The sequence below is a fragment of the Rhamphochromis sp. 'chilingali' genome (assembly GCF_963969265.1).
Source record: "Rhamphochromis sp. 'chilingali' genome assembly, chromosome: 7".
NCBI lineage: Eukaryota > Metazoa > Chordata > Actinopteri > Cichliformes > Cichlidae > Rhamphochromis > Rhamphochromis sp. 'chilingali'.
The window spans coordinates 23,482,432-23,493,035 of NC_137934.1; the positions used below are offsets into that span (position 1 = coordinate 23,482,432).

At 39.8% G+C, this 10,604-nt stretch overlaps 2 protein-coding genes across 2 annotated transcripts; both read right to left on the minus strand.

Moving 5' to 3' along the window:
• Positions 1-484: 484 nt before the first annotated feature.
• On the minus strand, positions 485-2,115 carry LOC308400334 (class II histocompatibility antigen, B-L beta chain-like; the record flags this gene model as incomplete). The annotated part of the gene is made up of 5 exons (XM_080887982.1): positions 485-534; positions 873-1,007; positions 1,098-1,391; positions 1,701-1,967; positions 2,064-2,115. 5 exons carry the CDS (start codon positions 2,113-2,115, stop codon positions 485-487), a joined length of 798 nt encoding a protein of 265 aa, XP_080744108.1.
• A 1,358-nt stretch (positions 2,116-3,473) lies between these two features.
• LOC308399891 (H-2 class II histocompatibility antigen, A-Q alpha chain-like) lies at positions 3,474-4,528 on the minus strand (the record flags this gene model as incomplete). Its single annotated transcript, XM_080887307.1, has 4 exons — positions 3,474-3,604; positions 3,693-3,974; positions 4,098-4,340; positions 4,474-4,528. 4 exons carry the CDS (start codon positions 4,526-4,528, stop codon positions 3,474-3,476), a joined length of 711 nt encoding a protein of 236 aa, XP_080743433.1.
• Between the last annotated feature and the right edge of the window lie 6,076 nt (positions 4,529-10,604).

Below are 10,604 nucleotides of genomic sequence, written 5' to 3' on the forward strand. Positions count from 1 at the left end.
TATTTTGTGCTTTATACATTATCTGTGCCATTTTATATTCAACTAAATCATAAAATTTCAGGGTATTCAGATTAATAAACAAAATGTTAGTTGGTTCTATATAGTTGGAGATAATCATTCTCTTACTTAATTGCTAGGAAGGTACCATGTGGGTGTGCATACTGTGGGTAGCTTTTGAACCATCCTATTATTCCAGGGTTTTTCTACTTTTCCACTTTCACCACTGGTTAACTCACAGGGTTTACTGCTTAATGAGGGTTAATGGCAGTAGATACAGTGTAATCATTTTTCTATAAAATTATATTACTATACTGTATAAGAGTATTAACTACATTACAAATGTATCCTCTGTCCCGTAGGTAAAAAATGCAAAGCCCCGGTCACTCCAGTCACTCACAACAGACATCGTTATTCAAAGAGCTGTGATATTTGGGGCACCTTGGATGGAGCGTGCCTGTATTTTTGAGCCTGTTTGCTCAGGCTGTTAAGTTGCTCCAGCTTCAGGAAGGGATTCCACAGGAATGAACACTTGTCCTGTTAAAAAGAAGAGCATATTTATCATTTTAACAACTCTATTGGTCAGATTTACTAAGTTAGCAAAACTTAATATTGTTGCAACCACAGAAAAGGCCCAATTTATGAACACAGCAAGAGCAGCATAGAAAAAAATGATGATGATGATGAGGCAACAGATCTACTTAATAATGATATGCACTGTAGTAAGAATAGGAACAGGATTTTTTAAGGATTCTCTTGAAAACAGAAGGTTAAAGAGACAAAGTCATGAAAGTTACTGAGTGCTGGGCACACCGAGGCTTTCAGTCTTAGATCAGAATATGTTATGTTATGTACACTTCTAACAAACTCCTTACTTTGACACACAGTGATGTATGCAGCAGACTTCTTATTATAGTAGATGATTCCAGATATTGCAATAACAAATCCAGTCACGAGTCCGCACAGTCCAACAGCTATCTGAGTTCGTTGTTCCACTGGGAGGGAGGGGTCTGAAACAGTGAGATAAAAGTGAAACTCGTAATTATGCAGCTTCAGTTTTATCTCTCTACCTTTAATTGGCATCACAGCAGCAAACTTACCCCAGACCACAAACATCGGCTCGGAGAGACCAAGGTGTTCGACCATACAGGCAATTTTTTCTGCTGAAGTTGGGATGTACTCCAGGTAGGAATGAGTCTGGTAGTACCAGTCACCATCAGGCATCACGTCAGAGTAACTGACATCTGTGGTCACCTCCTGGCCGTTCCTCATCCACATCATTCTGATTTGTTTTGGATAAAAGTTGTAGGCACTGCACACAAGCGTAGATGCGTGCTCGCCATTAGGCCTTTTCACTGATTTTAGTCTGACAGTGGGTATAGTTGTCAGATTATCTAAAAAAACACAAGTTCAATGCTTATGATTAAGAAAAATACATTAATACACCTCCTCTGTGAACAGATGTATTCCTTAAATATATGTAATGTATCGTAGAATCGTTGTCAATTATGGCATACTTGGAAATCAACTGTAATGTCATGCAACTGAGCAAAACAAATGAAGTACTATTTTTATTTACAGTAAAATAAATATAATAATCTTATGTCATCAAAAATTATCAGAAAAATATTTGATGTAAAAATTTCACGGCATCAAAACTCCATTCAACATTTTAAAACATTATTAAGAAACAAATCTCTTACATATGGATTGGATGAGGTCTGATGTGTCCGTACACAACAGTTTCCTTTCAATCTTTCTTGTTAGTGCATCAAAGGGATCACTGTTCCACCATTTTGCTGTTTCAATTGAATACGCTGTGAATCCCGTCCAGTTGCCTCTTGTGCTGTTGTACTCCATCATCAAGTTCTTATTAAAAATACTAGTTAATATGTACTCGGTTTTTTCAAAGTGTGGCCCTTTGAATGTACAGCATGCTCTCACTTGGTAAAAGTCTTCATCTGTGAGAACTGAAACAAAAAGAAAGAAATGTACTGACGTTAAACATAATAATTCGAATTTAATATTTCACTGATTTGTTCAAACAGAAGACCTTTGCAGCTCACCTGGACTGAAAAGAGAGGCAGCCACAAACAGGATAAGCTTACGAGTGTACATGTTGCATGTGTGTTGTACGACGATTCAGGAAGATGACTTAATCTGCAGCATTTATATGTTCACCAAAACGAGGAAGCGAAAGCAGATAGGCTGATATAACAGTAAAACACTCAGTGGAAACTCCCTCTATCCATTACATTTATGACAATAACTGATAATGATTATGACTTTGCTCCTTTGTTTAGCTAGCTCTTGTTTGTGCACTAATACTAGATGAAGTGACTTCTGTGGACAATCAAACTGTTGTTTGACAATCAGAAACAGTAGAGAGATGTGGGAGCATTTTATGTTGAGACTGTAAAGAAGAATGTTTTGAACTGTAGATTAAATGTGCATAAATTATAAAGATTTGACATGTTGGTTAATTAAGTTCTGTTAGATTTTGTAAATGGATGATAAGCAGATGAAAAATTCATATAAAGAACCCGACTCTAGCAGCAAATGAATGTTTAGAGCTTAAAATAGATTACAGAATTCAGCCTACAGATATGCTTTCACTTTTATAACAGCTCTTGTGAAAAACATTACTGAAATTTTCTTGTCGGTAAAGTGAACTGTATAACAAAACCTCATATTCTGTCGCAAAAATAAGGCACCTAAATAATCTCTGCAACTATACAAACTTCTTAAAAACTATTTTCCAGAATGTTTTCACTTGTATTGGTTTATTTATATATTTTTTAAACTTAGTTTTCACATCTGTGTAAATAATAGTGTAGTAATTAATAATACTTATGAAGTGTGATGACTTACAATCAGGTAGACGTCTCAGCAACAATGTGTTTAATTCGTTTATGGATACATTCTTTTTTCTAGTCTGGTTTTTATTTTATTTCAGTTGAAAAAAAAGAACCCCACAATTAAGTCTTTTTTCTCATTCTACTTGGCATAATGCACCTAATATGATTTTAGAGTTATGGATCATTAGTGAGGCATATTTCAGCGCTAGAATACCAGTAATGCAAACTTCAAGCTCTGCACTAATGCTAAGAACCAAAAATGTGCTGCAGCGTGTCACATCTAAAAGTGTCGTGTGAAAAGTGCTGGTATCACCGTTCAGCTTTACTGCACAGTATTAATAGTATGAAAGAGTTTTATTATAGAAACACTGACACATCAGCCAAAGAACTACTGCTTTATTTTTTAACTAGAAAGACTTAAATCTGTGGGACTAGTGTATTCATAATGGAAAATGTCAATTGTCGCTGGTAATTTTAACACAGCATATGAGCCATTACACAAGGAATGAAAATAAGAGACAGTTCAGGTTTCTCAGTAAACACAGATGAAAGTTATGCCTGCTGGAAACAAACCAAGGACTATGCAATCTGAGCTCTATAAAATATGTAGTATACATCTCAACCAGTGGGACCAGATTTCCCTGCTTTAAAAAAAAAGTAGGTTCCTATGAAAACTCCAATCAATCCAAGACTCAGGCCAAGTCCACAGAAGACAGCTGGACCTTTGCTGAGCTCATCTGTTTCAACCTCTGCAGAGGACAGCAGAAAGAAATGATGAATTCTAGACATTAAATCGTAATATATGTGCTAAAATATCTGAAGCTTCTTTGTTCTCACCCCAAAACTTGGTCTGAGGCTCGTCCAGCAATTCATGTTCCACAGTGCAACTGTAGATGTCTCCTTTCTCTGGCACAAAGTTGAAGTAGGACAAAACATAAGCAGTCCCATCAGGATTGGACAAAGTTTTGATGAAAGGGTCTTCCACTGTTACTTCTACATCATTCTTGGTCCACTTAATGTTGATCGAAGGAGGAAAGAAGTGGTTGATGAAGCAGATGAGGGTATTATCTTCCCCTGTTATCACTTCATCTCTGGGGTAGATGATGAATTCTGGTGGTTCTAAATTAAATGAACACATGATTTTCTTAAATTCAACTTTCTCGTTTAAAAAAAAAGATCTAAAAAACTTGCAGCATAAACAGTGAAAACTGAACAGGAAACATAACAGTGAGTTTCACTGACCTTTTTTCTTTATTACAGACTTGTCTGGCTTCCATCTGTAGATGTCATTTTTGCACATACTTCGATATAATACTGCATATTTGTAGGCGTCGGGTAAATGAAAACTTACGGGAATTTTGCTCTCCCAAATCAGAAGATCTTTTTTAAAGTCTGCATAGTATACGTCATCACCATCGAATGCTGCACAGATTTGAGTATCACTTGAGTCAAAACATCCATAGATGTGACAAAGTGTATGACTTCCTAGGATCAAGTGACAACACAGTTAAAAACACAGTGTTAATATATTCTAAATTACAAAAACAATAAATCATAAACACAGCTTACAAGATGAAAGTTTACGGATTAACCAGTAATGGGAAATAATGATACCTACCTTCAGCCTCGACGCAGGCTGCTGTAGACAAAATAATTATGGTTTTAAGGAACATATTCAGTCTGTACTTCTCGGTGTTCTGCCTTGTCTTTAGTATCAAAGTTGACGCTGATACAAGACAACTTCCTCATTGTTAAACAAATCATATAAATGTTGCTGGGAAGAGAACAGGAGGAGGGGAAGAGTCAAGTAGAACTTGCTGAACAGCTTAAACTAAGATAAATACAGTTTATTGAGCAAAAAATCAAATCCAAATGAACACATTCAGTGTGGATACTGTTGGGTTTTTATGAGAGCGAAGCCAAAAATGCCCAAATTATCAGTTTTCACAATTTATAATTAAACATTTAGAATTTCAAATTAGTTTTACATGGTGCCGTGGACCTCCGTCTCTCTGGCTCAGAGACAAAATGCTGCTATACTCAGGCAGTAAAGACTTTTATTGCGTGTGGTAAAACCAGAATGTTAACATGATTGGTCAGCAGTTGGAGACTTTAGACCCTGTGTATGCCGGCTTGTACACATACACGAGAGACACGAGAGTTCTTCTTTACTTATGTTTACTGTGCTTCTCTAAACATACACAGGTACACCGTAGAACTGGTGATTACAATTGTACAAGAAAATTACATTCCAGCCTTTAAACATATTGCAATATAAAATTCACAAAATATAAACAAACATACCACTTTGGCCTGCAAGTGGACAAACCAGTGTATTTTGAGCTTAGGACTTGTTATCGCTTCTTTGGCATTCACACATCTCGACTGTCACCATGAGCAGCTTCTTTGACCTTTTTTTCCCAAAACAGGAAGTGGCCTCTGGCCTTACCTTAAATGTTAGCATGCTCAACATAAAAATAAAACATACAAAATAAAATGCGTTAATTCAAATTACATTATCATTACAAGAGCTCCGCCTAGTGGTCAAGTACTAACAATCCAACAGCTGTTACACTATGTCTGACTCATGTTTCTTCTTCTGCACCTTTTTGGACATTCCCTAACACCAGAATTCATAGCCCTGTTGTTCTCTAGACAAGTAAGAACTAAAGTTTTATACCTTGTGGTGACATCACCAGTCCTGGCAGATGATCCCTCTCACACATTCGTCAGAGAAGAAGGCTTCTCTCTTCTTATGGCTGTTAGTATCTGAGTCTAAATCCAAAGCTATCCTACAATGCATATCTGTGTGCAATATAGGATCAAACATAATATATATCACATATATATATATATCACATATATATACATATATATGTGATACAAATTTAGGTAATTGTGTAATATAAAATAATGGGAGTACATGAGCTTAGCAGATACAACAGATGGTAAGTGTTGATGGCTAAAGTTGAGTCTACTCATCCTCCATAAGCTCTAATTCATAATCTTTACAAGCGTGGCACAAGAATAGGGTTGCCAACTCCCTGAAAAATAAATAAGGGACACCTCGTTGCCAGGGCCAGGCAACCCAGTTGTCTTCACCCTTCCCAGTGTGGTGATTTTTCTAGCTCTCTTTTTTTTGTGTGAAATTATTTTTTTTAACCATTTGACTTGAAGTTGATTTAAGTAGATGCATATTCTATTCTTTGTGATATGAACACATGTGAAACAAGTGATCATTTAGCCATTTATTTTTAGCTCAAAATGACAACATTAACACAGTAAAACAGGTCTCCTTCTTAAACAGAAGCCTGTCATGCTTAACTTTTGAGAATATAAGTAATTCTTTCTTTAAAAGAACTCTGTCCTGCTTAACTTAAAATAATAGAAAATAATAGAAAGAAAAACATTCTTGTAACAGTGCACATTTAGTGCATTTAGTACAACTGGCTTCAGCTGAGGTATTATTTCAGCTTTTCTAATGCTAATCAGCTGCTCCTGTTTGTAAACCCACTTGTTCCCATGATTACGCATCTTACTCATCATCATTATTCATCTATGTATTACTTTTATGTATTAGTCATCAATTTGTAGTAATCATCTATCCTTGCAGTTGTTTATTACACAAAATAAGTTATATTATCACACTTCTGGCCACATAGCGCTGATATTCACTGCACATGCCCATATTAACTTTTTCCAGCCAGGTGTTTTCCTTTTCCCATTCTTCCCTTTCTCTGAGGGGAACAAACATTGCTGCTCTAATGCTGGGCTTACACTGTGCGGTTTTTGGCCCATTTTGAGACGATTTTTGAGTCGTGCGACCGATTTGGTGATCGGACCGATTTTGGCCTTCATCGTGCGTCGTGTAGTATACGTGGGGTAACGAGAAGCGATTAACACCTCGACCAGCTCCCGATCATCAATCGCTCGTGAGGGTCTCACCGCAGCCGCTCACACTGCTCACGCGCAAACACGTAAACGTCGGTGAAAAAGACGGAGCAGCACGGCTGTGCAGCGTGTGATCTGGACACAAGCGACGGAGGCACAACTTGTAGAACTTTGGAAAGCTCATCCGAGCCTTTTCAATGTGGCATCACAAAATTATCACGACCACAACAACCGTGAAAATAGTTGGATTTACATCGCTGCTCAATCACAGCTGCCTGATCAATGTTTTTCATTAGCAATTTAGCAAAGTTGATGGTGGTGGTGTGTGTGTCTGTGTGAGTGAAAGACAGAGAGGGAGAGAGAGAGCGACAGATTTTCTGTTATAACCTTCATTTTATGGACGCACAGTGTGAGCACTCAGGTCGCATCAGAGCATTGGGCCGTATAGTGTGAGACCTACATCGTGACCTATGAACTTCTAACCCCTGCGAGTCAATCGTGCAGTTTGAGCAGGAGCTGAATAACGCGACTGAAAAAATCGCACAGTGTCTGCCCAGCTTTAGGTGTACTGTCATCCAAGACTTGCACCGCAGTGTCGGCGTTTGTTCCCCTGTTGGCCATGCTTGTTGTTGTGGTCACCTGTTGTCTTCCGGTATTTTCTCCGGAAGCGACCTTTCCTCGACCAATGAGATGAGCGGTAATCTGAATTGTCATACTCGAATTGTCATAAGTGTGCTGTCAGCTCATTGGTCACAAAGCAGGAGAGGGGCTGGGAATTATGTTTTCAAACAAAGCGTTAATTCCATTAAAAGTTATAGACTACTTTTGATTCTCACTGTATTACGGGACAAAGTGCGTCCCTTATTAGCTCAATACGGGACGTGTACTTTTGTTTCTAAATACGGGACGATTCCTGTTGCATCTTCAAAAAATAAAAATACAATAACTGAGCCTTACACCGGAGTATCGTTGCACTGGTTTACTGAACCTTTCTTTCAGGGCATGTACAGAACATGAGCATCCATTTTCTACTGCCTCCTACAGGAAACACACTTCTTCCACTTCCTTACACATTAATGTAACACAGAACTAATACTGCCTCTCCTGGCATTACCATTGTAACAACACATTCATTCTGTTTCTTTCAGAAGAATAACAGGAACTTAGGATGTAGGTATCTATGAATAATAACTATTATGTATACTCATATATTTATATAACCACTTATTTCTTGCGATACCACATCTCCTCCCCCCTTAAGTCAACAACTCCCTTGACTTACAAAATAACTGTTTATCTAAAGAATGCTTAACAAGCAATCAACATGTAATTAAGGTAACCATACAACCATACAACTGTACATAGGTTTCCATGTTTCTTTTTTTTTTTTTCTAACTAGGAAGGTACGTCCTTCCTGTGAGATCAGAGCGCATTGTTGCTCTATTTCTGGAAGATCTCACACTACCTAACAAAGTCCTTTAAAGTCTCTGGTGGACGTCTCTCTCTCTGGGAACGTCGCAACACGGGTGTCACTGAGGAGTCTCCGGGAGCTGGAGTCTCCGGAGCATAAGGCAACTCCATTGCCAGAGGTTGTGGCGATGTGTCCAACTCCAATGGCAAGCAGCACTCAGGCACTGATTCTTTGTCAAGCAATGGCTCCACCTCCCTGTCTGGTGTACTGGGAACAGTGTCAGCCACTCTTGCTCTCACCTGATCCACGTGCCGCTTCACAGTTTGACCTGATCCAATGGTAACAATGTAAGACACTGGACCCGATGCTCTCACAATGACTGCGGGAATCCACTTCGGGCCATAGGAGTAGTTTCTGATGAAGACCTTGTCTCCTGGTGTGAAACTTCTCAGGCTTTTCTTGGTGTCATGATTTTCTTTCTGTTTCAATTGTTTGTGCTGCACTTTTGTTTTCACATCAGGCATGAGCAAGTCCAAAACTGATCTGAGTCTCCGTGACATCATCAACTCTGCAGGTGATAAACCAGTAGTGGCATGCGGTGTGATGCGATAACTGAACAGAAATCGGGACAGTCTGGTTTGCAAGGTATCACCTTTGACTTTCTTCATCCCCTCCTTAAAGGTCTGGACCGCCCTCTCAGCCAGCCCATTTGAAGAAGGGTGGAAAGGTGCTGATCTTACATGGTCAATTCCATTCTGCTTCATGAATGACTCAAATTCAGCACTTGTGAAACATGTTCCGTTGTCTGAAACTAACATTTTAGGTAGTCCAAACACACTGAAACTCTGGCGCAGTTTCTCTATAGTTACCTGTGATGTAGAGGATTTCACAGGGTAAATGTCCATCCACTTGGAATGAGCATCCACAATGATTAGAAACATCTCCCCGAGGAAAGGCCCTGCATAGTCCACATGGATTCTGGACCATGGTGACTCCGGCCACTCCCAAGGGTCTAATGGTGCAGTAGGTGGTGACTTGGAGTGTTTCTGACACTCCTCACATGCCTGCACTTCTCTTTCAATGTTCTCATCCATCCCTGGCCACCATACATACGACCTTGCCAAGCCTTTCATCTTCGACATGCCTGTATGAGTCTGGTGCAGGAGTTTCAATATTTTGTCTCGGCCTTTGGTGGGAATAATTACTCGGGCTCCCCAGAGCACGCAACCATCCCTCACACTCAGTTCCAGCTTTCTCTGTCAATACGGCTTTAAACAGGCATCGGTCTCAGTTGGCCAGCCTTTTAAGGTGTACTCGTGGACTTGCGACAACAAGACATCCTTAGCTGTCCATCGTTTAATCTGTGCAGTTTCCACTAATGTGTCATCCAATACATCCATCATCAAAACCTGCTCAGCCATCTCTTGCTCAGGTGCTGAGTCTGGTACCGGCAACCGGCTGAGCGCATCTGCGTTTTCATGATGTTGTACTCGTAAGCACTCAATGTCACGGCCCATCTTTGTACTCTTGGTGAGCCCATCTGAGGTATAGGCTTCTTTTCATTGAACAGTGAGATTAGGGGTTTATGATCTGTGTAAATCGTGAAAACTCGGCCATACAAGTATTTGTGAAATTTCGTGATGCCAAATATCACAGCTAGACCTTCTTTGTCAAGCTGAGAATACTTTTTCTCAGCAGGAGAGAGTGTGCGTGACATGAACCCCAAAGGTCTCTCGCTTCCATCCTCCATCTTATGTGACAATACGGCGCCTACGCCGTATGGGGATGCATCACATGAGAGAACCAACTCACGGTCAGCAGAATAATGAACTAACACCTCTGCTGAGTTCAACAGGTTCTTAGATTTCTGCAATGCTTCCTCTTGTCTCTTTTGCCATGTCCACCGTACCTCGTGTCTCAAAAGTTCATGTAAGGGTGCCAACAGGGTTGCCAGGTTTGGAAGGAATTTGTTGTAGTAATTTAGCAAACCTAAGTATGCTTTCAGTTCAGTGACATTTGTGGGGGTAGGTGCGTCCATGATTGCTTTAACTTTGTTTTCCACTGGGTGGAGCCCCTGGGCGTCCACTATGTGCCCCAAGTACTCCACTTTCTCTTGCATGAAGGCACACTTGCACCTCTTTAACCTCAACCCAGCTTCCTCCAACCGGGTCAACACCTCATCCAGGTTCTGTAGATGGCTTACTTCATCCACTCCAGTCACTAAGATGTCATCTAAATACACCGCTACATGAGGTATCCCCTTCAAAAGACTTTCCATGGTCCTCTGGAATATTGCTGGAGCAGAGGCCACTCCAAAAGGCAATCTATTATACGTGAACAGCCCCCGAGATGTGTTTACTGTCACGTACTTTTTCGATTCGTCATCCAAGAGGATTTGCTGGTAAGCGTGGCTCATGTCTAATTTTGAGAACTGCTTACCCCCGGAC